The sequence below is a fragment of the Oryzias melastigma genome, linkage group LG7, assembly GCF_002922805.2.
Source record: "Oryzias melastigma strain HK-1 linkage group LG7, ASM292280v2, whole genome shotgun sequence".
Lineage (NCBI taxonomy): Eukaryota > Metazoa > Chordata > Actinopteri > Beloniformes > Adrianichthyidae > Oryzias > Oryzias melastigma.
The window spans coordinates 9,036,533-9,062,774 of NC_050518.1; the positions used below are offsets into that span (position 1 = coordinate 9,036,533).

Here is a 26,242-nt window from a genome sequence, read left to right on the forward strand (position 1 = left end):
GGGAGCAGGTGGGCCCAGCGTTGGCTGACCTCGTCTCTCAAACCCCACAAGATGTTAACAGAGAAGGCTGGAAACTGTGACCTTGCTCATCAACACCTGAGGTATCGTGTAGTGCAGGTAGATTAATACCGTTTTTCACCCCAAAGTATACTTTGTGGTCTCCCTGAATATGTTTGTGTTTAAAGTCCCACTCAAATTATCTTTTGATTTATTTTTAAAAGTGTTCCGAGTGATTTTTTAAATGATGATGCAGTTTTTGCCAATATCAAAAATCCTGTGACATTTTCTAGGACATAGTTTCTGCAGGGCGGAAGTAGTTGTTAAGAAGTTCCCACAAGTGAGTTGTGGGGACTGTTAGGGCGAAGTAAGCCTGCCCTGACTTCCCATCATCCATTTGTTTACAGGCTCTCCCGCTATCTTACAGCTCCTCACACCCCTAGGTTACATTACCAGGTCAGCAAAAATGGCCAACAATATCCAGCTGTACAGTTTTAAGCCAGATACCAGCTCAGTGAGGAAAACGTACATGGATCTATTTTTACGTTTTTCTCCCTGATTCATAAGTTGACAAAATAAATACTCTGAAATGCAAATTGAAGCTAAATTTTCTTTAAATATGTCCTCCTTCACGAGAAAAATGTAACAAGAACATGTTTAAAAACACAAAAAACACCATTCTTATTGGAGTGGGTCTTTAAACTCAGAACGGGTTGATTTAGAATTTTCTGTCACAAGAGAGGCCCATGTGGTAACATCCATTCTCTGTAAATTGCTTTTAAGTGAGCAACTTAGGCTTGTCTAATGCAAATTTTCTCATGGCAAAGAGCTGTAGAGTGGTGCTCAAACAGTGTGCATCGAAAGCTTCAATCACAAAGCGTAATTTAACAGCAGGGGGCAACAAACTAATCTTGCAGGAGATCTTATACCACCAATTTAAAATCAATAAAGACACATTAGGTTTTTTAGAACCAATACCCGAGCTTTGCTGTAAATAAGAGCTCGGTTTCGAGGCACACACAGTTGTCGCCTGCCTGACTCTGGGGGATCATTTCAAAACCACTGATGGATTCGGAGCCAATCCCATTGCTACATTTCACCAAACGTTTTGACACTAATATACACAATTTTTTCAAATTATTTTGTTGTTGGGCTGCAAGCAATTAGGTATAATTATGCCAGTGGGTAATTTCTAGTCACGTATTGATGAAGTGACTTAAGAAAAAAATCATTAGCTGGATGGTTTTAAATAGTTCAAAGGAAGTTAAGTGGCATATTTTCAAGAAAAAAGGTCATTTGTAATCCTGTTATCCTCTCCTCCTAAATGAAACGCTGTGTTGTGGTATTCTATGATTTTCTGTCTGTGACCATTGCAGACTTAGTTAATGCCTTCAGTTGTATTTTTTTAAAACTCTCCCTCGCTCTGCAAATTAATTTATGGTCTAATTACAAGACAAGCCTCCAGATATGAAAGAACACAAATCATTGGTCCTTACTAAATGGCAGAAACATGGTGCAGGATAATTGAAAATGTAGAGGTGGATCAATATTTAGATGCCCAAGGTTACGTGAAGTGTGACACCAAAATTAACATGGAAATATGATGCATTACATCTGTGGGCAAATTGGTTTATGCGAGGGTGAAAGCGAGCGCTCTGATGTCTGGCCGCACCCACGCAGTCCAAATGTTGCAGACGTGTAGTGCTGCAGTTGCACGTGCTCTCTCTCTCATGCACTAATGTTGCACCGCTCCTGAAGTCTCTTTTCGTGACACAATGTAGCAGGAAAACTCAAATCCCCACTGTGTCCCGCCGCATCAGTGGCCCAACCCCACACCTTTCTCGCATTTACCTCTGGCCTGTTAAAAAATGATATCAGCTCGTGGAGGGCAAGCATTAGCATTTGCATTTTATTGGAAGAACAGAGATTTAGAGCAGAGGATATATCAGCTCTGAGCAGACAGAATTAGTTAACAATGCATTACCTGCCTTTTATGGCAGCTATAACTCTTCCCCCCCTGGTGGGGAGAGGAGATGAAGGAAGGAGTGTGGAGGTGGTGGGGGGTATCGAAGGGGAAACACAGCCAGCAGAAGGTTGGTGGTGGGAGCTGCAGCACATAAGTGAGGGGTGGGGGGGTGTTAGAACCCAGAAGGTTTGTCTGTGGAGCTTTACTGCTCATTTAGTGTGATAGCTGCACAAATTAGAGCTTCACGCTGCAATCACCTTCACACAGATCAGTGCTCTGTGTTGGGAGATGACAGGCCGGCCGTCACTGCAGACATTTTGATCTGATTGCAACAAGAGAGAAGAGATGCAGCTGTGCTCACAGCAAAGAATGCATCTCCTGATTTCACCTCTCTTTGATACTTCCAATAAGACTGTAAAAACGTTTGCATAACCCGAAACACATATTTGTTGTTTTTGTGGTCTTCTTGAGCAAGCTGTATTTTTTCATAGACCCTCTGCGGCAGTCCCTTTCTCACCCAAGCTGCACAGTGGCTCCCCCAACGCTCATTAGATGTAATGTGCTGCACGAAGACCCACCTCTGCTGTGGGTAATACCCTGAGGAACTCATTTGTACAAGAAAATACAGGTAAGAGGAATTTCCCTTTTTTTCCCAAGTTTTGATTGTTGCAAATAAACAAATACAGCAACACATAATCACCGTTGAGACAACAATCTCCAACACACGTGTCTAAGAAAATACCCACTGCGATGCAATGAATCGACTGTTTCCTGAAAAGTCTACACCTCTCAAGTAAAAGTACTACCAACTGCTCCCAGATGATTCCTCCCAGGTAAAGCACATTCTTCTCTGCCAGCACAAACCAGGTTTTCTGCAGAGCTTTAACCCCCAGTGATGCTTCGCTCTGTATTCCCACAGATGACATACCAGGGCTGACTTTACATCTGTGATTGCCACACATGGCTTTTGGCAGAGCTCCCGTGAGCAGTGGTTTCCCATCCAAACCCACTGGCCTGTATTTGTCGATGGACAGCTCCAGGCTGGATGAAACAGCTCGCCGCTCCCCTCCTCTCACCCAGCTTAATGGTCCCAGGGGCTGGATATTTACTACTGACCTTTGCATTCCATTTGGAGTGTAAAAGCTCTTTTGTGAGGAAAATTCCATCATTTTCAACGTAACCCGGCAGCACTTTGCAGATGTGTGTGTGTGTGTGTCATGCAGGGAGCTGGTAAAAGGTACCACCAAAGCAAAAAAAAAAAAAAACTCAAAACATTTATTTATTGGCATTTCTATCATTTTTTTTAAATAACACACCTGGGATTTACTTTTTGAAGGGAGGACAGTCACTGGGATTTTTTTTTAAATTAAAGCAGATTTTGTAATATGTCTATAATGTGGATTTAATGTATGGCAAAACTTTACTAGTCCAATTTGATATGTTTCCCCCATGGACTCCTGCGCCCCCTGAGGAGAAAGACCACCTTTCAATGTTATTGAGCTGTCAGTGCTTTACAGGGTGTGTATCATGTGTACATCCAATACATGACTGTCAGAACACAAAATGTGCTCATAAAAATGTTCCACAGAAAAATTGAAGACATTTTACAATGTTTCTATTGTGAGGGGAAAAAAAACAAAAAAAACATTTTGCATTGGAATTGGTTAATACTGCCCTCTGCTGATAAATAGTAGCATTTTTTTTGTATACCAGTCTATAAAAGTATTAAATGTTTTAACAACTTATTTTTTATTATCAATTTTCAGGATTATGTTGTGAAAAATGGCAGTTAAAATGATGTCAGACAGAAACCTTGAAACACTGAAAATGTTTATTAAAGGACGCTACTGTACATGTATACTTGGAACATTTCTTTCACACAATAAACTACTGACTTTAAAAATTTGATATTGTCAAGAGCTAAAGAAAACCAATATTTACATTGGAGGAGAAAAAAAAACGGTGCTGGGGAGGAAATTAATGGATAGTATCAAAATGAAGATGATCACAGCATTTATAATCAGTTAAAATCGAGCTGTCTGTGAATCTGCAGACATTTGGTCCAAAACTTCTCTGCAGACTGCAAAACCAGCTTCAATCTTAAAGCACAAAGCATCTATCTTTCATGTTTAGTGACTTTAAAAGTCAAAATTATGACAGTAGAAAATAAGGAACTATTCAAACATTTTAATATGATTTGTAATGCATTAAAACTACAAAGTATTTAAGGGGGCATGGAAAAAAATGATGAATCTAGTCATCATTGCTGACCAGTCATTTCACTTTTTGCTACCACAAGGTGGCAGAGACGTTCCTGATTAAACCTAATTTTATTTGAAAAAAGCATTAGCTTACACAACACATGCAAATGAAAAACAAAAATGAAAATGCATGGGATGTGATGAAAAGTACAAAGCTGAGAAAAAAAAACTTTATTGTATTTTTTTTCCTCTGGCAACACTGTCAAAAAGAAACAAACCAAAAGAAAAAAAACATTTAACGAAACAGCACGAATTAAAACCAATATACATCACTACACAGACGTGCACCTCAATGACTTAAACAGGTGCACCAGTGTTCTCAACTGCAGTCCAATACAGCTGCCATTTCTTAAACGTCATAAAAGGTAATTATGTCACTTTTGAAGCATGTTATCGTGATGGAAGTCAAAACATGAAAGCTTCAGCTTTATGACAGGAATCCAGAACAAATGAATTCATTGGGACTTAAGTGGCAGACACATAATTAGAGATATGAACTTTCTACTGTCTTAATATGAAACAAAAATATTAAACAAAAAATACTGATGAGCAGATGTAATGTACTGTAAGTGACCGCACAGATGCACCTGTTAAAGCGTTTGGTGAGCGTGGCCCTGCAACATTCAAAGTTAAAAGTTGCACAAAAAAATAAAAAATGAAAAGAGAGAGAATCAGTGGAAAACAATTATTATGCACTTTTAAAAACCAATCAGTTGTGATATCTGATTTTTAAAGGGGACAAAAAGGAAGATAACAGTATAGTTTTAACCTTTTCTTGCAAAAGAAAAAAATGTGCACTGTTAACAACAATGATGGAGATTGGGAAACCGTCAAGTCTGGATTTGCAACTTTAACAGTTTCTGCAAATGTGTTCCTAGTAACAATTTCATGTACTTTAAAACTTTAAAAAACAGGGAAAAAGTAAAAACAAAAATGTTTAGATATTACAAAAGATCAATACAAAAAACAGTAGAAACATTGCCCAGTAGCATATAACCCAGGTCCACTAACAAACAGCTTTCTATTTGATGGATCCTTTACCAAGTCTGGGCCCTTGTGCTCAATGAGGCATGGGTGGAGAAAACAACAAAAGGGATGCACTGTTTTTGTTTCATTGTTGGACAAAGTGAGGGATGGAAGTTTCAGAGAAGGAAAACAAAAAGTCCAACAGAATGTTTTCCCTGCAGTGGAGGTTTCCTCCAGAGGCGTTGCCCTCAAGCACTAACGGCATCCTTCTCCTTCTTGTCACCGTCTTCATGCCAAGTGAGGCGCTCCTCGTAGAAGGCTATGACGATTTGTGGACACTTATGATTGGCCTCCTTGGCAAGAACGAGATCCGCTTCATCTGAATCTTTCCTGAAAGAGCGTAAAGATTGAAATATTCTGCATCACACTTCACAGACTTGAGCTAAAACATGACAGTGTCATTTACTTAAACTGTAGGCTGTTGCACTTCACATAAGTATCTATATTGCATAAGAATTCACTTTAAAAAAGGCATTTAATATTAATTTTAAAGTCATAGGTAGTGATCAAAGTTCATTTAAACTGTAACAAAAAATATTTTGTGAAAACATTTGGTGTTTTACTATTAAACCAAGTTTAATGGCTAAGTGGACAGGAACCAAATTTTAATTTGTCGTTTTTATTTTAGCTGTAGGATAAAAACTTGGGCTCTGATCACAGACAATTTCCCACAAATCATAACAAATGAGAACACTTCTAGATTTATGCTTATTTTTATGGGTTTGTATATTTATTAAAAAGATAAAGTAACGTGTCTGCCACTCAAATACGAGTCCGGAACTGGGCATGGAGTGATGGTGCACTGAACATATCCATCTAGATAATAAGAGATTACATTAATTTTATGGTTTGGCTTCCAGTTCATCTATGGACAGACAGCCCGGTTACTGAAGTTTCTAATGGGTGATTTGCCCAGTTAACCGACACAGTCAAGAGCCATTTTTTAAGAGTCATTCCCTTCCATGTTGCAGTCAGTAGTAAAACAGTCTGTGGCGATTGCACCTTTCGGAGCAGCAATTTCACACTAGATCATCATAATCATCATCATCCAAACAACAAAACTTACCATTTCATGAGGAACATTAGGTCTCCGCATGAATCAGTTGCTCCAATGATTTTCTCCGGCTCAAGTCCTCTTTCAAAGCCACGTGCGACTAGAATTTCCTCCTATAAAGACACAAAGAAAAAAGTTAAGAGTGGTTAATTTTAGTCTTTTAATACTGTGATTTAAGGTCCATCATATGCTAAAAAAAAGTTTTTTTTTTTTTATCTTTGTCACTTTATTGCTCTACTGGACAAATCGTGTCAAATATTTTAGTGCAGATAGTCTTTGTAAGAACAGATAAACTATGTGCTCGTGTTTTGATAATAATTTTCAATCTGTCTTATTGGTTTGTGCACCTTAATTTATTTTCAGGTGACCTACTTAATGCCACTTATTAAAAAAATTCTAAAAGGAAAGTATAATTGAACAAAGGTGGTCCCTAATAAAATGACCATGTTTCATGCACATTAAATACTTGATCATCTGGTTTTTTTTTTACCATTAGCAAATTTCAAGGGGCCACATAAACAGGATGTCAGATTAAAACATGTAGATTTTGCATTGGAATGCAGAAATATTCTGGTGCATCTCAAAATTTAGATAAATTAAAAATTGTCAACACCAAATTATATGTCTAAAAGAAACTAAGGAAGTGAAAGATAAAAAAAGATGTGAGACTCAAGGTCACACTGAACATTCATGCTATTTACTATTGTAAATATCTCTTCCTCAGCATCCAATTAGGCAACTATTTCCTTTTTTAACATAGCATGTTATGTTTTTACTTTAGCATGTAAAAAAAAAAAAAATCCCAACATATTCATCTTATCTACCTAGAAAACATTAGCCATTTCTGCATCACAACATTGCACAAAAATAAATCTTACCTCTTTCTTCTTCTTAGGTTTACTTCCACCCTCTTCCTCTTCCTCCTCCTCCTCATCTGAACCTTTTTTCTTCAAGCTACCAGATTCTTTGGAGCGGCCAGATGATCCTGTGTTGGATTTGCTGGAACCAGTACTTGGTGTGGCACTCCCGCTGCTGGTTTTCTTGTAGGTTTTCATGAACTCTGCAATAAGTTCAGGGCAATCCAAATTCTTCTCTGGCTCCCATGTGTTGTGCTTCCTGTAAAGGAACACAGTGCTGCTGCATGACTACAACAGTTACAAACACACATGCACAACAGGGATGCACACATCTACTTATAACTTAATCCTTAAATCAACATTGCATGTCTTCATTGTGCTTAAAGTCTCAAATCACACAGGGCATCTTAACTTACTCTGAGTATCCTTTCCACTTCAGGAAGAATTCCACTCTGCCTTTCACGACTCTCCTGTCCAACACCTTTTCCACGACATATTCTTCTTCGTCAGAGGATGAGGATTTCTCTTCGCGAGACTTTTTGCCCATTGCAAAGTTTGGTATGTTGTAGCACGCTGCCACACACAGGCCGTTCGCACTTCCCTGACACAAAAGAAAAGAAATCAAAGTTTAAACAACAACCCATCTGTGCACAGGATTCGCAGATGCGTTATTTCACACAAACGATGCAAGAATATAACAGAGCTATTATTGTGCGAACATGAAAGAAGATGCGTGTCGGTAAAAGAAAATCGACGCTAACATAAATTGTCGTGCATAACATCCGTGCATTACATTACAGCAACTGAATACAATATTGGCCAAATAAAAATCCCCACTGCAAATATTTTACATGAATTTGTTTCATTGACGAAGATAATCTTACTATTTCAACACGTAAGAGAGCAAAACAATAATAAGACACGCCGAATGCTAATTCTGCTAACCGTACTAGCTAAACAAGCTAGCGTGTAAGCTAACCCCAAGCTAACTCGCTACTTTTACAGTTCAAATCACGGATCAGTATGTATACTAAACGCATGCTAATGATAAATAAACCGTGCAATTACTTTTGGCTGATGGGGGCGTCCGTTTTAGTTCGTTATTTGCAGCGTTATCTTGCGTCTTTTGTGCAGCACCTATCAGTCTGCCAGGCAAGCACCGGAGCTACTTTAGCATGTAGCTTAAATCACATAAAGGTGCCGAGCGGAAAAAGCGCGCGTTAAAAGCACACAATGAATGAACCCGCCCCCCGGTCAGCTGATGACCAAGAAACCGGGTTGGCAAAAGTCTCAGTGCATGACATTTACTCACCTTAAGATCCTGTGCAAATTATGTTTAAATATATGCTGACAAGTTAACATATTTTTTTCTTTTTTTCACACTAAGCTCCTAAATACCAATTAAATACCTAGATGTGTGTTATCTTTTTCCAGTTCGTTTATTCATTTCTTTTACACTATTTGTTTTTGTTTTGATTTTTACGTTATTAAAAAAATCAACTGCACCACCTTTTCAAAATGATTGTAGTTTTAGATTTTAGTTGTTTTTAGTGTAGAAATAATTGTGTCTATATTGATATGCCTGTAGTAATATTTTACCATAAATACAATGCAACATCACATTATTTCAATGACTTAATTGCCTTTATTTCATTTGGTAAGACTAGACTGAGATGCATTTAGACAAATTGGATTGTTGGTCATTTATAGTTTTAAAATTACTGTAAAATTGAGCAGCAGGACTCAGTCTGTTATTAATCAAATTTAGCTGTATTTTTTGTAATCCTTCCTAATGAAACCGTCCTTTAATCCGTATGTCCTGATTTTAGTAATTTTATTGGCCTTTATCTACCATTTTAATTTTGTTTCGATTAAATGTGGCATGCGAATGCATGCTTTTTTTTCTACAATTCCTCTTTTTTTTCTCCTAACTAACGATTATGTTATCCCACTAGGCGATTGGATTGATTGAACGATTGACAGGACATAAGCCAATCAGAATTCTGCTTTCTCTGACGAAATACTGCAGCGGGAACATCCGGCCAATGGCTGTGCAAGAAGGGGCGTTCCTTTCCCCATTTTATCCTGGAGTTTGACTTCTGCCTGATCTTGTCTGGCGCAGATCGCTGCGTGGTTGTTGTTTCACAAGGCGTTTCCAGCTAAAATACAGCAAGATGTCGAAAGACGTAAGTCTCCGTATTCTGAAATATTGAGATTATTCATGCGGTCTGTTTCTCCAAGTAGCTTCAATAATTTATATTTGGGGACAATGTCTCGTTCGAAAGTGGCGGCCCGTCTTCGCCGCAGCTTTCTTTTTCCTTTGAGCCGCCATTTTGTAACAACTGGGCCTCGTGGCCTTTTGTTAATACGCTTACTAATAAATGCAATAGGTATAATTTATTTTACAGAAACTTCTAGCTATCACGAATTTGGTCTAATGGCATTCCTAACTACACATTTTGGTGAATAATTATTTTTGCAAAAGTCTCGTGCATCATTTACTCAATCCGCAGTCGCTAATGGCGGCGATGTCTGCACCGCCCAGCCCTGTTGTTTTTTCGCAGGATGTTATGGAAATTAACAAAAGGGAATATGTTTAAGTACGCGTTTTTAAACGCATTAATTGCATGAATTTTGCTACGCATGTGTTGATGTATTCGTCTTTTGTTTAGGTCCCACGTGAGCCAGAGCAGCTTCGCAAGCTCTTTATTGGAGGCCTGAGCTTCGAGACAACAGATGAAAGCCTCCGAGCTCACTTTGAGCAATGGGGTACCCTGACAGACTGTGTTGTAAGTTGCTTACGAATGATTGCTTTTGATATTATGATCTTTGAGTTGGCATTAAAGCTTTTCTTTTTTTTTCTTTTTTTTTTCGTTTTTTTAAGGTGATGAGGGATCCAAACAGCAAGAGGTCTCGGGGTTTTGGCTTTGTGACCTACTCCTCTGTCCAAGAAGTTGATGCCGCCATGTCTGCTCGTCCACATAAGGTTGATGGACGAGTGGTGGAACCCAAACGAGCAGTTTCTAGAGAGGTATATTGCACATCATTGTCTAGATCTGGCTGAAAAGGTATGTTTGTTCAAAGTATAACAATGTTCGTGATTTACAGGATTCAAATCGTCCTGGTGCTCACATAACTGTGAAAAAGATTTTTGTTGGAGGGATCAAGGAAGACACAGAAGAATCCCACCTGAGGGATTACTTCCAACAGTTTGGCAAAATTGAAGTCATTGATATTATGACTGACCGAAACACTGGAAAAAAGAGGGGCTTTGCCTTTGTTACCTTTGATGATCACGATTCTGTTGACAGGATTGTCAGTAAGTACAAATTTTTACTCAATATAAAAGTCCCAAAGTAAAAAAAACTAAAACATTTATTTTTATTTATAGTCCAGAAATACCACACAATCAATTCCCACAACTGTGAGGTGAGAAAAGCCCTGACCAAACAGGAGATGCAGAGTGCTGGAATGGGAATGAGGGGTGGCCGGAGCAGCGGGGGTGGAAGACCCTATGACTATGACAGAGGGTTTAACCAAGGTATTGTAGACTTTGAGTCCTTTAGGGTTTTCTAATCCATTGATTATGGAAGGAAAGTCATAGTAATGTTCTTTGCTGTCTTTTCAGGTGGCAGGGGCAGATATGGAGATGGTCCTTACAACGGTAACGGAGGAGGTGATGGCGGTAAGTGCAGAACTTTTTTTTTTGTTTTTGTTTTGTTTTTTAAAAAATACCAGAAGGTTTACAATTGTTGTCGTAGGTTATGGAGGTGGCCCAGGTGGTCCTGGAGGTTATAACAGTGGCAACCGTGGATACAACCAGGGCTACAACCAAGGTGGTGGATATGGTGGAAATGGTTATGATAGTAATGGTTATGGTAAGCAACTTCAAACATTTTTTCCATGCCCCATTCACCCCCTTCTTTAAACTTAAGATTGAACATTTTTTTATTTACCATTTTCTAGGAAACTGTGGAAGTGGCAATAACTACAACAACATGGGCCACTATGACCCCCAGGCTTCTAACTTTGGTCCAATGAAGAACAACTTTGGTGGTGGTGGTGGCGGCGGAGGCCGAAACTTCAGTACGTATTAAGTGAAAGCACAACACAAAAGTATTTTAACCTGTGCCGCGTGCTAATTTTTTTTTTCATGTTTTTGATCTTCCAGGTGGATATGGTGGTGGTTCTAACAACGGCGGTGGCTATGGCCGTCCAGGACGATTCTGAGTTTTTAAGGGGTAAGAATTTGACTTACTGGCTGTTACATGTCGTAGAACCAGAGTTTATCATTTTAGGGATTGATTAAGTGTAGCTAACTTTAAACGAATGCACTCTGGATGTCAGGACATATGAAGTCAGTGCACAGTTAACAATGTTGTTCCATATTGTTCAACAGGACTGAGTACTTAGGAGAGGAGAGCAAGGCGAGGAGAGCAAGCGAAGTGACAGGGCAGCTGCAGGTTTACCTCCTAAATCTGCTCAGCCAAACAGTTGTGGCAGGTTACAGCTGCTACAAGAAGAGATGTACAGTAGATAAATCATGGAGGGCCTTCATTTAAATTTTGTCTTCTGTTTTTCTTTCATCATATGTGTTTTTTTGGAAAGCAAGCATTCCAATGAGGGTTTTATGTTTATCTTTAAGTCTGGTTTTTATTTGTAACTGCATCAACTCAATCTGAAATAAACCACCTTTCAGTTTTTTATGAAGTCTCGTTAGCCTCTTTAGTGGTGTGGGTGAAGGGAGGGTTGACACTTACATGGGGATGAGGGCCAATTTGTCAAGATTGAAGCTCTGGAGAAGGCCATTTCCCAGTGGTGCACAAATGTTATCTTCAAAAAGGCTGTGACTTGGCTCAGACAACTTGGAAGTCTACAAAGATCATCTCGAGGAGGCTAGCTTACATGCAAAGTCTTTGAGGCTAGCCATGGAAGCAAGCTAAGGGAGAGAAGTAGCAAAACCATCGCCAGGATCATTGAAGCAGGGGAGAGTGAGAGCAGAAGCCTGAGGCTAGCAGGCAGCAGCTACCAAAAGGCTTAAATGCTGTCTGTAGGTAAGACCAGACTTTCCAACTACTGATGGTGTTTTCTCTTTTTCTTTTAAGCTGGTAGTGAGTTTTGTAGCACCATAATGACATGGCTTAAAAAAAACATCCTTGATCTAAATTGATCTCGTGCAGAGCATAGAGGTCCCTCATATATTGCATGCAGTCAATACAAGTTACTTTTGAGCAATGTGTTTTACTTGATGTTTTTTTTGCATTTTAGGTAATTTCCAGTGGTATCCAGTACAACCAAAACATCCTCCTTTCACTGAAAATTACTCAGGTACAAGGCATTGATTCTGCTGGTTGGATTTGTTGCAGTATTTATTAAACATAAAGATTATTTTCTTCCACAGGTTAGCTGAACGGTCGTGCTAATGCTGAAGTTTTTTTTTTTTTTTTTACTGTGGTAAAACTGCTGTGCAGTTTGAGTTTTTACTCTTTTTAATAAAATATTTTTTCAACACTTTGAGTGTTTTTTTTTTCATTATAAACATTGGTCTTGTTTGTCATGGTAAACGTACAGTTCAATCACAAGATGAGATTGGCACAACAAGTTAAAAAAGAAAAAAAAAAAACTAAAAAACAAACAAGTCTTCATATTTCAACACTGGTCTCTTGCTTCCATTGTATGAGGTACCAAATAGATTTTCCCATCAGGCGTTTGCTGGAGAGAATACTCATCTATCGAGTAAGGCTGTCCATCTTCGTCTCGCAAGTGAGAAAAAACTTCAGCATAAAGGTCTCTCAAACGACATTTAACAAAGCCGAGGCTGCGTTGGAACTCCATTCTTTCCTTTGCAAGGTGTTCTCTCTGCACCCGCAGCTGATTCAGTTCTCTTTCCAGATGAATTATGCTCTCCAGCTTCCTCTTTCTGCAGTTCTGAGCTGCCACCTTGTTCTTTCCCCTCCGTCTGATGTCTCTGACAAGTGCAAGTTGGTTGTCGGTCAGGGTATACTGGGTCAGCAGCTCGTTGAAGTCATCTACAGGTAGATTGATAATTTTATCCAAGGGGAAGGGGATCTTCAAAGCCATGGCCCTCCGCTCGTCCCTGCTAAGTGGGGCAGAACTGGAAAGGCCAGTGTGTGGCTTTGGGCACTTGTGCTGAGAGCTCCCCCTGCTGGTCAATGTTTCATTATACAGTTCACATGAAGCGGCGGTGTGATGCTGCTGTCTTGCTGAATGAGTCGTGGCACATGACTGAGGGTGAGATGAATTTTGAGAAGAAAAATAAGAATTTGCCCCTGAGTCAAAATATGAGTGAGGTGGACATTGGTAGTCCATTGAATAACTAACATGTGCCCTTCTGGTATGATCATTATGATTGCTTGATTCAATATTGGCATAAGGCACATTTATTTCTACATTCTGGAAACCTTGTGCTGCACCCACTGGATTTACGGGAGATGTTAGGGGTGGACTTGATCCCAAAGAAAGACCAGCTTCTGACTCCGGACCATCAGGCATTCGGCCATGCATACTTTGGCCAAGTGCTGTCCAAAGCATGTGTCGACTTGAACCCGGAGAGAGACAGGCGTTAGCTCTTCTATGTCCATGACTTGTCCCCAGCATGTTCCCGGGAGATGGCAGAGTGTAAGGGGGCACGGAGATCATTCGCTGACTAGTCTGAGAGTTTTCGTATGTTGCCCCCGTGTTGCCGCCCAGAGGATGGCAGTTAACCTCTTCGGAGTAACATCCAGGATACGTGCTGGCAGTGCTCATCTCACAAGTTGCAAGAGGAGGTTCAGAGTGAGACTGAGCAATGCCATATTCTCCTGTGGGGCCAGTAGTCTGGTACTGAGTTGTTTCAAAGGATGCTTCAGTTGGTACTTCAAATTCCTGAAACAAACACATCCAGGTATGACTAATAATCAAATTTTGCACCACAGTGCAGACAATTATAACAGGTAAGTGATAATCACACGTTTAAATTAAATATTTGAGCATTGTATTCTCTCCCCAAACATTGTCTGTTTTTTAACTAAGCAGATTTTGTCCTTATTTTGGTCTGCCACCCACAGCTTACGGAGGTTTTCCAACGATGTGATCTGGTTTCACTTTTAAACAGATGGCTATTGTGCGGCGCAGGGGGCCAGAAGCAACTTCCAGTATGTCCCTTCTCACATTTTCTTCATCCTGCCATCACTCAAATACACTATTGTGGCTTGCCTTACTCCAGTGTAGCGTAAAACACACTATTAAGATTGACAAAGTATAATAATGTGAAAACAAGGCAGTTTTATTTGGCAATATAAATATTCAAATGTCAATTTATGTCAACTTTTTTTTTCATTTTTTAGGTTTAGCTCTGCTGCTTGTACTCATTGGCACAGTTTTTGCTGAATAAAACTTGTGCCTCATATTGGAACATCCAGTTTTCTGCTAAATCAACAGTTTTTAACCATCTCTGAAGTCTGATGGAACTTAATTACTTAAAAGTTACGTCTCTTGTTTTTGATTACTTCAAACTTTTTTCCCGTCATCAATATTATCGTAAAAAGTGTGTCTTAACCAAAAAGTAGAGCCTTATTGCCTCTACAGCTCCAACGTGAGACATGTTGCTATAAGGAACAGCATTATGCATCTTTTTAAGAAGATTTTTAGTATTCTTTTCAATTATATATATATTTTTTACATTTTATTAAAATAGACATGTCCCAGTCTATCCGTCATTGTTACCTGCAGCTCTGTTATTGCCATCAACTCCTGCCACGCAACATCCATCTCGGGGTCCTGCGGCTGTCCATTAGGCCTGACTCCAGGGAAATTAGCTGAAATGGACAACCCCCCACATAATCTGCCTGAAGTAGCCACTACCTGTTAGAATTAAAAACATAGAAATCAAATATTATTATAATATTTGCCTTGATTCTGTTGAGAATCTCTTTTTTTCAGACTGAAAGCAGACTCACCTCACAGCTTCTCCTCAGAGGGAGAATATAATTGACAGTTGAACACATTCAGAGAAGTCTGCAGCAAAACCTGGAGGAACAGAACTCAGAATTCACTTTTCTGCATAATACATAAAAAAAGCTAACAAACAATACTAACGTCAGTTGAACTCACAGCTATTCTCCACACACACAAATCTCTTTCATAGCTCTGGATTTTCCGGTGCTACATCAGTGACTTTTTGGGTGTTTTGAAGGTTCTTGTGGAACTCATAAAAGGTTCAGTTCAGTTGAGTTGACTCCTCCCATCAGCTGTTCCAGGCTGCAGTTATGCCAAGCCCTGATAAGACAATCTGGGGGAAAACAGAGTACTCTGAAAGGACAGAGTGGGGACTGATGGCTGCTTTGGGAAATTTTGGTTCATGAGTATTCCATAATTTTTAGGTAATTTGGAAAAAAGTCAGACACAAAAGTTTAGCTTTTCATGTAGAGTTTTTATTTTTATTTTTGAGTCTAAAAACGTATCTGCAAAGAATTAAACTATGCGTGAATGCGTTTCAGCGCATGTATATTGATCACAATGCATGTTGTGTGTGCTGCTGATTTATAACCTTATAAATATGGAAAACTCAATAAAAATACTGTGCAAACCTGCAGTTGTGTATCAGAACATACAAACACCTGCTTCACTGACTCTGAATTAAAGCAAATTTATATAGTTTTTTTAAAGAAACCTCAAACTTTTAAGCCCTAGAATAGGATATTTTTAAAACTGTCTGCTAAAATTATTTTTTAAAAGAATCGTGTTATCAGCATCATTTGCAATACTTTTGTGTTGAAATTAATTCCCGAAACACCACGTATCTAGTATTTGTGAAAACAAATGGGAAAATGTACTATTAATATGAATGTACTTTTAAAAGTACGTCTTTGAACTGGGAGGATACAGTTTTATAAGTCGGAATTTTTTCATGACCAGCATCAACAAAACTGTTGATGTTTTTATTTTAGAAAAATATTTTATTTTAGAAAAATATTTCTGAAACTGTGTGTTTGTGCTGCAATTTATTAATAGCCTAATTGTCAGCAGTCATCCTAAGAAGTGTGCAACAGCAAAGCACCGATAAAGAAGAACATACCTGAGTAAGAATCTCCGCATCTTCAACAGTTGATAGGTAAGGGTAAAAAATAAAATCAGGTGTTCAGCAGGATCCTTTTGGTATGAAAAATAAAAGTAAAAATGTTAAGGCCGTTCAAACATATCAAAGGAGGCACAAGGCACGAGGCCTCTTGCTCTGAGTCCTATTCAACTCTGTCTCTCCCCGTTAGGCTCCTCTGCAGCCACCAGCATAAATGGGATGGCTCTGTGCAGACAAACGCAACCTTCCTGTAAAGCACCCACACCATCTTTTTTTTTTTTTTTTTTTCACTATTGTATCCTTAATGGCACGCTTGCACTCCAACCTCCAAATTTCCCCTTTGCCCACATTACAAACCACAAACCAACAGTCTGGCACACACCACAGAAACATTTCTTCCCTTTGAGAAAAAGTTTGCTCTTTACAAATTCCCTCCAAACACCATCAATTCCAATTATATATATGTATATAAAAAGCAAGTAAAAAAAGAGATTTAGCACTATAACGCTGAAAAAAGCAAGCCAAATGGTTGTTTTAGAACCAGGCAGAACAAAAGCTGCTAAAGTAACAAAAAAAAAAGTTTGAGGAGTGGGATGTGGAGCACCTGGAGTCAGAGCAAGCATGGCAGTGAGGGCCCTGCTCAAGCAGGAGTGGCTTTGAGGCAGGATTGAGTCTTGGTTTAGCAGGGATGGAATGTACACCCTCCGACAGGTAAGAAAGACCACATTGTTCTTCTATTTGGCAGAGCAACTGCAAGGGGAGAGAAGGAAGGGGGAGAATGAAGGGGAGCGTGTCTTACATAGCAAGTGACCATTAAGATCCATCACCAGGAAAAAAATAAAAGTCCATATCTGAAACTTTGAAAAGTGAATCTGCATGTGTTTTAGTAAATGTATTTATTTTTACTAATTATTTTCTGCATCAGAAAAATAGTATCAACTTTCAATTAGAGCAAGGTGACACAAAATTTCCTACTAGGTGCCGTAACAGTCAACCAGTTGGCACATGGTTATTAATTATATCACATTTTTGTGACAAAGGAATTTTAGGCTTCTCTATCTTTTTTAACTTTTTTAACCTTATTAACTATTTTTAATTATTGAATATCTCTAAAAAGAAAAATGCTAATTGATAGCACATTGCAATAAAAGTACTCAAATTAGAACAGAACCAAACCCAATTTTTTCACAACCTCTTCTTCCTCTTTATGGTATATATGAATTTACATATCGTGTATCGGTTTGATTTTGAATGCAAAAAAAGTCTCCTTTTAAGGGATGCTTTTTAACGACATTGTTTGTGACTCCTTAGCATAACTGTCTTATTATTTCCCACGACACAAACATCCTTTTTTTATGGTAAATTTACTACAATATTTATTAAGAATGAGATAAAACTATTAAGGACAGTTAAAAATCCAAAGTCAGAACTTTTTCAGGAAATGTGACAGTGTGATAACATCATATTTTATTTGTCGGAATGTTTTATTTACCATTTTCTTCAGATGGAAAAGTAGGTGGCTGACAAAGTCAAGAAAGGTAAATGTCTACCAGGAATAAGAAGAAGGGACTTCCCAAACCAAGTTCCTAGCACCCAGCCCCTGACTCAACCCCTGCCACAGCGAGCCAAAGACACCCTGTTATTACTGCAACCACAGTGGCTTTAACTCTGGACACAGTTCCCAGATCGACGCCCACATTCCCACCGTGTGTTCGCTCGCTTCAATTAGTCTTTGACATCTCTGCTTTATGGCCTCCCTGAATCTCCCTAGTCTGTCATAGTTCACTTCTCAAGCACCTCAGCCACTTAACCAACTTTACTTTAGAAACGGAGGTTAGTCACTGGCTTTAAACAGCCGACAGCTGAGTCTCTTAGGCTTAATGACCCCAGCTTCACACAAAGCCGTGTCATATACAAGCTGACCTACATTGCTGAAAACGTGGTTACGTTTTCTTGATTTTTACCGCATATCGATGACATACAGCATGTTTCCAGCTGTTAATGTGTCTAGTCAGGAGTTTTGGCCTGTTTGTTTTTTCTTGAGCATCAGAAAACTTTTATTTTTTCCAATATGGGAGGAAATACCCACTCACTGCCACACAAAACCAGTGTTTTCTCTGAGCTGTGGTATTAGAAAGGGAATGTTTTGAAGTCTACTTCTGGGAAGTGGAAAAAGTCCTGGATGCTAAATGCTGGTTAACTGACCTTTTGTCAAATAGTGAGTTTTATAGTGGAGATATTGTAGTTATAATCTTTATGTTAAAAAGGTAAAATGTTTGTTGAGTTTTTTTGGATCTGTATCATTGTTAAAAAAAAATATATATATATATTTTTTTTTATACAGACCTCCTCAGAAGCAAAATCGAGGCTTTTGCTCGGTCTCAGACTGTTTTTCATGACAGTAACTCATTAAAATGCAACCACAACCTGGAGAGAAAATGAGGAACCCGAAGATGCAGCATCATTCTTCACAGTGTCCCAATAAGGCCCGGCCTTATCTCGAGATGTTCAGATTAAAAAGATGTTTTGCAACAATGTTGCACGTCTGGGTTACTTTCAGATAACTTCAGCTGTGGTCTGCTTTTTTTTTCTTTTGACATTGACTTTTTCGTGGTATTCCTATCAATGGTGTAGCAGGAAAAAAGTGTTTATATTTGTAATAGCCAGTACTATGAAGTGTTTGTAGTACATCAACATTGAAATGTGTTTAAGTGTGTGAAAGTAATTATGGGTGTGAAAAATGTTCATTGCACTAAAAGTGAAGGTGGGTTGGTGGTACAGACAGAAAAGGAAGGCATGGAAAGGAGGATGTTTGGTTGGCGGAAGCTCTGCTGAATGCTGATAAAAGAAGCACTTGATTCTAAGGAAGGGAACTGCTAACTGCTGTGGTTGCTGGCATAAGCTGGGAAGAGGGTGGTAGCCCATGCTTTCAAAACACCTAGCTTACAAATTGAAATAATATTTTTTTATTTTTATGTCATGTCCTACTGTAAAAGATTCCTCATCCTTTTTATTGCTGTATAATCAAGATTTTTTTTCAAAGCTAAAATTAAGTCGTGGAGTTTTAAATTCACTCAACTGCAGTCATTATAATGTAAATTATTTTTTAAGGGAAAACATATTTATATATTAATCCCAGAGCAAAGCTATAGGAATTTTATTCATTATAATATATTATTTTGTTAAATTATCTTTATTCCAAATCTGTTATCATCAGATTTGTTACTGCATTGTCTTTCAAAGACATGCTGAAGAAAACACAAAGCCTTACAATTTTGTGTGATTCCCTGCATCAAATGTCTTGAGAATAATGCCTATAAGTGTTTTAATATTTAGATATGAGTGAGTTCACAGCAGCATATAGTTTCCTCGGAGCTTAAGGCAATTTCGAAATCTTCGTGGCTGAATTGGGTAAACATAGTGTGCTATTGCAACATTTCATGGCTTCCCACAGTCCTAGAATGGGTGTGCTTCAAACAAATGTGTGTTTCTATGCTCAACGTTTACTGAAGACGGCAAATAACAAACGGCACAAACCCCTTTTCCCAGATTTACTTGAAACTCAAAACTAAAAATATAAAAGAGTTTGGCCAAGTGATGTCATTTATGGAATAAGATAGAGGGAAATCCCCATCAGCCATGGATTTTCAAACGCTTCCCAGAAGTATGAACTAAGATAATTGGAGTTGGTTAAATGTAGGAGGATCCTGGAAGAAATAGAAAAAAAGGTGCTGATGGTGTCAAGTATATACTCTGTCAAACTACAAACTCAGTCAAACGACAAAAAACAAAAACAAATAAAAGCAAGTCTAATTTTGGCACAGGGTTCAATGAAGGAATAACATTTACTCAGATATATATTTTTAGCACATTTTTTTAAATTAAAATTGTTCACCTTAAAACTGTTGAACTGCGTAGTCTGTTTTGTTTTTACTTAAGTACATTTCCATCAATCCACTATCTAAACCTGCAGAATCCCTTTTGGGATAATGAGACTGCTGGAGCCTATCCCAGCTACAGTTGAGAGAAACTTAAATAGATTCAAGATATAGAAAAAAAGAATTTTAAATAAATACAATGGGATATATTTGTCCTGTAACGTTTTATTTGCAATATTTCTACTGTAAATATTCAGTCAGGAGTTGCATACTGATAAAACATTTTCCACCAGTACCTGTATTAGTAGAAAATTGCACAAAACATGGTTATTGCCATCAGCCAGTCAGATTTGACTATACAAATACTTTGAATGCACCTCCATGTCTACAACGCCTTTTTTATATATATAATCTAAGAGAAAAAATTTGCTGTTTGCATCTTTGCAAAGCAGCAGGAGTGCATGCCGGTGGAGAAAAACAGCATTTTTGTGAGAGAACGAACTGTTTTAATCTCTAAAATACAAGAAAATATTGTATTAAACCTTTATTTTGGTACTATAAACTTCTTAATACCAATTTTATCAACCAGTAGGAAAATATGAGCAAAAGCATAATTCATGATGTCTTAAGTTGGGACCTTGATTTGCTAAAGAGAATCCAAACAATGGAATTATCCCTATTCATTTATTTACTAAAAATGACTTCCAACGACTGGAAATACCAGAATTTGCACTTTAGTTTCCAATAATTTAAAAGTATAGTTCAAACATGTTTAAAGTGACCAGTTAATGCATGAATGAACGAATACAAATATGACCCTTTTGACCATTTTAGGAGGTTTGTCATCTAGAGTTTAAGGTACTTTTACCAAGAGATAGTTTGCTTGTCTTATAAAATGATGTTAAAACACTAACAAAGAGCAAATAAAAAGGTTGTGCAGTATTCTAAAACTAATAATAAAATATACAATGTAATAAAATACAAAACTCAATATTAGTTGTAATTTCTATTTTCTAAAATCAAATTAAACTAGTTTAAGAGTGTAATCAGTAAGATTTTGATTTACTACTTATTAAATACATGTGTTTGTTTGTTATTTAAAACGTCTGTTTCATTGCTAATATTTATATTTAAGATTGCTAAAATAAAATCCGCACTGGATAGACAAAAAACAAGACTAATCGTCATTTGTGAACCTGGTAGTTCAGAAATGATCAAACTTGCTCTATTAATTATAATAACTTCAAATAACAAAAGTTATATAAAACTGATCAACTGCTGGCTTAAGGCAAATGCAAACTCTTTTATGTTGCCTTTACATAATAGTAAAGATTATGAATAACTGTCATTGTAAAGAACCATTGACTGTAAAAATAATTAACAGTCTATGTAAAGAACCAAAGGAGTGGAATTGACCTTTGCGTCTGCGCGTGACGTAAAAACTCCTCGACTCGACGTATTACGTAAGAAGTGCTGTGCTAGCTTGCCGTTAGCTAGAGAAGATGGATTCTCCCATACTGGTACGCCTGTGTTTGAGGTTCTTCGTGAACTATATTGTTGTTTTAAAACGAATATGCTGTTATTTATAGAGACCTGTTAGTTGAGACGTGGCAGACTATGACTGCTTTGTAATGAACAGAGTTATTCTGTCGTCTAAGAGTTGGCTAACGAGCTAGCTTATGAGAAGTTAGCCTTCATGTGTCTCTTTCTTTTCTGATGATGTGGAAGTGTCGTGTCTTCCTGGTTATACTGGCTAAAATTGAAGCGATAGTTTTGAATATTGTTTCCCGATATTTTGTGATCGTTAGTTTGTCCCATTTGCCCCATTGATTAAGGCTGTTTTGTCTTTCTGTCAGTCATTTTTTCGTCCGCATCCACATTGTAGCACATGTTTATTTAAATTGAACAAAGATAACACAGGTGATTGTTGTCCTTCCAGGAACCATCCTTGTATACGGTCAAAGCGGTTCTCATTCTGGATAATGATGGAGACAGACTTTATGCCAAGGTGAGTATTTATTCGTCTTTTGAACATAGTAAATATAAAACGTGACAAAAATGATGATAGCAATTATTTTTTGGTGTTTTATGTCAGCTATCTAAATGGTAGGTCATTCACAAACAAAAGATGGACTATGCGTACTCATCTTTTTTAAATATCTATGAATTGATGGTGTAAATAGTGAATAAACCTCAGATTTGCAACACTGTAATTTCTCAGACTCTACATAGTAATTAACTGTAAACATTATAAAATTAAACGTTTTTTTTTCTTTTAAAAAATATGTAGGAATGCTATTATTAATAAACTGTAATTTTTAATTAATAAAATTCAAAGTACATCTCCTAAAAATGTCTTTATGCAATCATTTGAAAAGAAAAATGGCCTTTTAAAAGCTAAACATAATTTGTCTTTATGGTATTTTACTGTAAGTAGTAATATATTTTTATTGTCACTGTTACAAGTACAAATTATTCAAAATTACTTGTATAAAGAAATAAATAATTAAATAGAGCAAATTGATAAAGGAGGAAGTAGCTCAGTGGGAATACTAAACTTTTACTCACATGTGTATATATATATTTTTTTATTGTTTGGTGATTAACATGGTTTGATTGGATAAAATGAACAGTTTTTATTTAAAATCTATATTTTGTTTGTCTATGTGGAGAATCATCTGTGTTGCATTTTTCATCTTCCAGTATTACGATGACACTTATCCAACGGTGAAGGAACAGAAAGCGTTTGAGAAAAATATATTCAACAAAACACACAGGACGGACAGTAAGTGATGTTTTACAATAAGTAAAAAAAGACACTGCTCGAAGCTGTAAAAAAGTGTTTTATGTTTTTGTTTTCTCTGACTTGTCCATTTAGGTGAAATTGCTTTGCTGGAGGGCCTGACTGTCGTCTACAAAAGCAATATAGACCTCTTCTTTTATGTGATTGGGAGTTCACATGAAAATGAGGTGAATATTATAATATACTTTTTAGAAATGTGAAAAAAAAACTGTTAAACTAAAGTGCTTAATGATCTTTAAAAAACATCATAAGCATAAAGATTTATTTTTACATGAGAAACTTAGTGTGAATCCATGTTGTATTTCATGTATGGCTCTTACATTGAATAATGTGTTGTCTACTGTGATTAAAAGTGCTGATTTTAGTTTTTTTTTTTTTTATCCAAGTTTTTATTTAATTAAGAAATAATATTAGATTTTATAGTTGCAGAATTTCAGAATATGTCATCAGTTTAGTGAAATTCTGCAATTATTTTTAGCTTGTCTACTTGTAAGTGCAGTAAATTCACAAGTTCACCCTTATTTTATATCTGTAACATTTACTTTTCATACTTTTTTCTGCTTCAAACCTTTTAAAAATAAATATTTTCCCCTGTTTCATTTCAACAGCTGATGCTTATGGCTGTTTTAAATTGCCTCTTCGATTCACTGAGTCAGATGTTGAGGTATGTTTGTGTCTGCAAATATGTATAGTACCTTAAATAATTAAATAAAACTATACTGATATTCAGCTCAAATTGTATTTATTTGTAACTTTTTAGGAAAAATGTTGAAAAGAGAGCATTGCTGGAGAACATGGAAGGACTCTTCTTGGCTGTGGATGAGATCGTAGACGGAGGGTAAGAAATGAGAAGCACAATGTGTTATTTTTAAGCCACAAAGAGCGTACTATTTTGTTTTGTAATCGTTGCTATGACTCCTCACTTTCAGGGTGATCTTGGAGAGTGACCCACAGCAGGTTGTGCATCGTGTAGCTCTCAGAGTAAGCTCCTTTCTTCTAAAATACATCTAACTGAATGGTAAATGTGCAAACTGTAAACACAATGCATTTGTTCTTGCAGGGGGATGATGTACCTTTGACAGAGCAGACAGTCACCCAGGTGAGGAGAACATCCCAGCTTTACCCCTCCCTCTGCGGTGGAGTTTAAAGATCTATTAGTTTATTGACTGTTTAAAGTCATTACTTTGAAGTTTTAGCATACAAGGGTACTGTTATTGTCATTTTCCTTTTCCGGATGATTACTTGCCTCCAGGCTGTCATATTTTGTATCGTCATATATGCATAAATGTGCGTATGATCACTGATTATTCAGTGTTAAGGTGGGAGCTAGCCAATAATGGCTTCTGCCATTTAGTGTCTAGATGAGCGCATGTGTGAATGTGTGCGTGTGTGTAAGGGCTCCACTTGATTAATGTTGTCATTTAAGGGGTCTGGTACTGGCTTCTACCATTCCTCCTCTGGCGATGATTAATGTCTGCGTCCAGCCATCATACTTTATGGTTATGATTTGGCCTTCATTCAACAAATTAAGATGATTAATTAGACCATGCGTATTTCTCTTCATTTCTAACACTTTTTTTTTCCTGTTCAGTATTTAAGCAGCAATTTCCAACTTTCTTATTTTTAACTTTCACCTTATTTCACTCTATTTATTTAGTTTTTGCCCTCATGGTCATATCTGTTGATTTCCTTCCAGCTGATGGCAACTTAATATATTGTTATTTTTAGAAGTTATTAAAACCAATCAAATGGAAATTGTCATTTTAATTGTAGAACAGTTCACATAGCAGGAAGATGACAATTAATTTGACTTTAGATTGACCGTCTCATAGAAAATGCTGTAAATATCACTTCCATTCAAGTCTTCTGCTTCTCTATTCAGTTGCTTTTTTTAAGTGAATCAATTGAAAAAGATAACTCTTTTAAAAGTGTTTGAGTTGCAGCAGAGTTTGAAGTTTCTGCACTTAAAAAATGTTTATCTTTCACAGGTCCTGCAGTCTGCGAAAGAACAGATCAAATGGTCGCTCCTTCGATAGTCCTGTCCACCACTGAGCCTCTGTTCAGACCACACGGCACTGATCATTCTACTCCTTTTTTTAACTTCCTCTTATCTTCATGAAGTTGTGAGGAGTATTACTGGCTGATCATTCCGGACTTCTGTTTTTGAAAATGTAATTTTCATGATTTTTATGTTCTGCCTTTCTCAGTATAATCTAAATGAAATGTATGCATTCCAGTTAGGACAGGCTGGTGTTTGTTGGTTTTCTGTATCATTTATGACACTTTTATTTGAAGCAGAATCTGTGGATGTGAAATAAGGAAGAACACCATTGTCCAGATTAAGACCACATTCCTTGTCCCCTGTTGTAAGATCTGTAAAGTTTGAAACAATATCATCGTTTTTCTGATCATTCTATGAGAATAAAGTCATTTTAGGTTCAAATGGATATCTAAGAAAAGTTCTTCAACCACTACGTCAGTTATTCATGCAAATATGTTTAACGTATTCTTAAATTTTGTCTGGGCTTGTTTTGTCACCAACACCATTTAACAAACATTGGCAACAGTATGTAACCAGCAGGTGTTCCACAGGGAAACATTTGTTTATTTCAGCGTTGTGTTTAGAAACTACCCTTCTCCTGCAGAAGTCATTGCATCTTTCATTCATTTTTAAATGTTTTTTTTTTAAACCAGAATATGTTGCCTGCTTTTAACAATTTGTTTCTCACCCAAAAATTAACCACCCTTTGTAAATATGTCAGAAAATTGATATGTAGGTGCAAGGGCTCCATCTTGTGGTGGTATCAAATAACTGCAAGGTTGATTTACATAAGAATCCTGAAAGATGAAAAAGAAAGTGCTCATTTAATTGAAATCCAAACCAGACAGTAATGAGTTCTCAGAGGTGAAAATAAAGGTATGCATTTATCAATTAACAGTCACTGCACAGTAAAATTAATGCAAGAGTATTATTGCAAATATGGATACTAAAAGAGATCCAGATGTGAGAAAGATCACTGCAGAAAGGGAATTTTTGCTTTGGTGCCTCCTGCTAAATTTAATGTTTAGCCATGCCATTAATACTTAAAGGAAACCAAGTGTTTAGCTTTAGGGATAGAACTTTCTCCCAAATAATTCTAAAACTCAGAATGATTGGATAGGATTAATGCTACAAACATACACGGTTTAGATATGATTTACATGATTAAAGATCATTTGAAAAATATGCAGTTTGTCAAATATTTCTGTATAATTGTTCACAATTTTGTTTTTGAAAAATTCTATTAAACCCTTAAACCTAATCATTTTTTTATCTACTGTTCA

The 26,242-nt window shown here is 37.2% G+C and overlaps 4 protein-coding genes and 1 long non-coding RNA gene across 6 annotated transcripts; 3 read left to right on the forward strand and 2 right to left on the reverse strand.

The window, feature by feature from the left end:
• Positions 1 to 658: 658 nt before the first annotated feature.
• Positions 659 to 3,228, forward strand: LOC112159247. Its single transcript, XR_002921446.2, has 2 exons — positions 659 to 2,796; positions 2,883 to 3,228. It is a non-coding gene; the product is annotated as an uncharacterized LOC112159247 (long non-coding RNA).
• A 552-nt stretch (positions 3,229 to 3,780) lies between these two features.
• Positions 3,781 to 8,388, reverse strand: cbx5 (chromobox homolog 5 (HP1 alpha homolog, Drosophila)). The gene is made up of 5 exons (XM_024293196.2): positions 8,230 to 8,388; positions 7,578 to 7,762; positions 7,183 to 7,420; positions 6,317 to 6,417; positions 3,781 to 5,580 (listed from the first exon to the last, which is right to left on the reverse strand). Exons 2-5 carry the CDS (start codon positions 7,706 to 7,708, stop codon positions 5,439 to 5,441), a joined length of 612 nt encoding a protein of 203 aa, XP_024148964.1. The 5' UTR covers positions 7,709 to 7,762; positions 8,230 to 8,388; the 3' UTR covers positions 3,781 to 5,438.
• Positions 8,389 to 9,194: 806 nt separating this feature from the next.
• On the forward strand, positions 9,195 to 11,867 carry hnrnpa1b (heterogeneous nuclear ribonucleoprotein A1b). The gene is made up of 10 exons (XM_024293195.1): positions 9,195 to 9,347; positions 9,834 to 9,950; positions 10,046 to 10,192; positions 10,270 to 10,480; positions 10,553 to 10,702; positions 10,790 to 10,846; positions 10,923 to 11,039; positions 11,128 to 11,247; positions 11,333 to 11,402; positions 11,561 to 11,867. The coding sequence occupies exons 1-9, from the start codon at positions 9,336 to 9,338 to the stop codon at positions 11,389 to 11,391; spliced, it is 990 nt and encodes a 329-aa protein (XP_024148963.1). The 5' UTR covers positions 9,195 to 9,335; the 3' UTR covers positions 11,392 to 11,402; positions 11,561 to 11,867.
• A 545-nt stretch (positions 11,868 to 12,412) lies between these two features.
• On the reverse strand, positions 12,413 to 17,315 carry nfe2 (nuclear factor, erythroid 2). 2 transcript variants are annotated; one of them, XM_024293192.2, is made up of 5 exons: positions 16,238 to 17,315; positions 15,274 to 15,451; positions 15,120 to 15,189; positions 14,887 to 15,024; positions 12,413 to 14,046 (listed from the first exon to the last, which is right to left on the reverse strand). In XM_024293192.2, the coding sequence occupies exons 3-5, from the start codon at positions 15,165 to 15,167 to the stop codon at positions 12,811 to 12,813; spliced, it is 1,422 nt and encodes a 473-aa protein (XP_024148960.1). In that variant the 5' UTR covers positions 15,168 to 15,189; positions 15,274 to 15,451; positions 16,238 to 17,315; the 3' UTR covers positions 12,413 to 12,810. The 2 variants fall into 2 exon arrangements, with proteins under 2 accessions (XP_024148960.1, XP_036068615.1); XM_036212722.1 differs by lacking the exon at positions 15,274 to 15,451.
• Positions 17,316 to 21,488: 4,173 nt separating this feature from the next.
• Positions 21,489 to 25,365, forward strand: copz1 (COPI coat complex subunit zeta 1). The gene is made up of 9 exons (XM_024293197.1): positions 21,489 to 21,635; positions 22,055 to 22,123; positions 22,819 to 22,900; positions 22,994 to 23,085; positions 23,527 to 23,582; positions 23,679 to 23,756; positions 23,848 to 23,899; positions 23,979 to 24,017; positions 24,907 to 25,365. Exons 1-9 carry the CDS (start codon positions 21,618 to 21,620, stop codon positions 24,952 to 24,954), a joined length of 534 nt encoding a protein of 177 aa, XP_024148965.1. The 5' UTR covers positions 21,489 to 21,617; the 3' UTR covers positions 24,955 to 25,365.
• The last annotated feature ends 877 nt before the right edge of the window (positions 25,366 to 26,242 follow it).

Excerpts from the sequence above, each read along its gene's own strand:
- nfe2 (XM_036212722.1), bottom strand. The coding sequence starts at position 15,167 with ATGTGTTCAACTGTCAATTATATTCTCCCTCTGAGGAGAAGCTGTGAG. Across the intron at positions 15,025-15,119 it reads CTCTGAGGAGAAGCTGTGAG|GTAGTGGCTACTTCAGGCAG; the intron begins GTGAGTCTGCTT and ends TAATTCTAACAG. Across the intron at positions 14,047-14,886 it reads TGGCAATAACAGAGCTGCAG|GAATTTGAAGTACCAACTGA; the intron begins GTAACAATGACG and ends TGTTTGTTTCAG.
- cbx5 (XM_024293196.2), bottom strand. The coding sequence starts at position 7,708 with ATGGGCAAAAAGTCTCGCGAAGAGAAATCCTCATCCTCTGACGAAGAA. Across the intron at positions 6,418-7,182 it reads AACCTAAGAAGAAGAAAGAG|GAGGAAATTCTAGTCGCACG; the intron begins GTAAGATTTATT and ends GTGTCTTTATAG. Across the intron at positions 5,581-6,316 it reads CTAATGTTCCTCATGAAATG|GAAAGATTCAGATGAAGCGG; the intron begins GTAAGTTTTGTT and ends ACGCTCTTTCAG.
- hnrnpa1b (XM_024293195.1), top strand. Across the intron at positions 9,951-10,045 it reads GTACCCTGACAGACTGTGTT|GTGATGAGGGATCCAAACAG; the intron begins GTAAGTTGCTTA and ends CGTTTTTTTAAG. Across the intron at positions 11,040-11,127 it reads TTATGATAGTAATGGTTATG|GAAACTGTGGAAGTGGCAAT; the intron begins GTAAGCAACTTC and ends ACCATTTTCTAG.
- copz1 (XM_024293197.1), top strand. Across the intron at positions 22,901-22,993 it reads CAAAACACACAGGACGGACA|GTGAAATTGCTTTGCTGGAG; the intron begins GTAAGTGATGTT and ends TTGTCCATTTAG. Across the intron at positions 23,900-23,978 it reads TGCATCGTGTAGCTCTCAGA|GGGGATGATGTACCTTTGAC; the intron begins GTAAGCTCCTTT and ends TTGTTCTTGCAG.